The 1,181-nt window shown below is 25.7% G+C and overlaps 1 protein-coding gene across 1 annotated transcript; it reads left to right on the top strand.

Annotated features, from left to right (window-relative positions):
* Positions 1 to 445: 445 nt before the first annotated feature.
* On the top strand, positions 446 to 595 carry LOAG_15839 (hypothetical protein; the record flags this gene model as incomplete). Its single annotated transcript, XM_003151327.1, has 1 exon — positions 446 to 595. A coding segment is annotated over one exon (150 nt), but the record flags the coding sequence as incomplete, so codon positions are not given.
* Between the last annotated feature and the right edge of the window lie 586 nt (positions 596 to 1,181).

Raw genomic sequence — 1,181 nt, 5'->3', positions numbered from 1 at the left:
AAATTCAGTTTTTCGGAATGGGTAACAAAGTTCCAGAAAAAAAGAAAAATACCATATGGAATGGATATTCATTCCTATTTAGTCAAAAATTTCGTATAAGATGATGCAAATTACGATTATTAATGGAAGCAAGTTTTCAGTTCACCAAAAACAGTCTCTGATTCATCTAACACCGAAAAAAGAGCATGTCGTATTTGTCAATCGGAAACCGGTGAACTTGTTCGGCCATGTGCTTGTACCGGAACAGTAAATTTTTAGCTCATTCAGTTTTCTTTTTCCCATATCTGTTGTGTACATTTAGTCCAATTAGATTCCATTTGGCTTAATAATTGTCGCATCAAATAATTTCCGGCGATCAATCCAACCAAAGATTAAAATTATCAGATTTGTTTTTATAATAATTTGTGCTATTAATGATAGTTCATTATCATTTTCAAATTCACAGATGGGAGATATTCATGAGCATTGTTTAAATGAATGGTTACTTCGTTCCAACAATAACGATCGATGTGAGATTTGTCAAGAAAAGTATTCGAAATCCGGAAATATTTTACAACCAATATGGAAATGGCAGAAACCACAGATTGAAATGACGGTTAGATCTTTGATCACCATTACCATTTTCGTCCTTAATATTTATAAATAAATTAAATTGAATTATTTTATAACTTACATCTTTTTAGACAAACATTATGAAGGATTGTTTTTCTCAAATTTAGCACAAATTTCATCTATAATTTAGTCAAGAAAAAAATTTTTGCTAACTTTTGGATTAAGAGAATAAAAACTATTGCATGCACTTTTCCTATTCGTCATGCAACAATAAATGAAAAAACTATCGAAAGTAATTAAATTGGAATATTTGCATGCTAATTTATTTTTTCTATACTATATAGACAATTTTTTTAAAGTGACTTTTAAAATTAAAAATTCAATCAACTGACTTTTAAAATGAGAAATTTATTTAATTAACTTTTGAAATACAAAAACCTTTTCAATGATAATTATCGTGAACTTGTTAAATAAAAACGATGTTATGTTTTGGCAAGAAAAGTCGTGGAAATCCTTATATCGAACGTTAATAATAATAATAATAATAATAATAATAATAATAATAATAATAATAATAATAATAATAATAATAATAATAATAATAATAATAATAATAATAATAATAATAA

This window comes from Loa loa (assembly GCF_000183805.2).
Source record: "Loa loa unplaced genomic scaffold supercont3.2903, whole genome shotgun sequence".
Taxonomy (NCBI): Eukaryota; Metazoa; Nematoda; class Chromadorea; order Rhabditida; family Onchocercidae; genus Loa; species Loa loa.
This window is presented reverse-complemented; position numbering and strand designations above follow the sequence as displayed.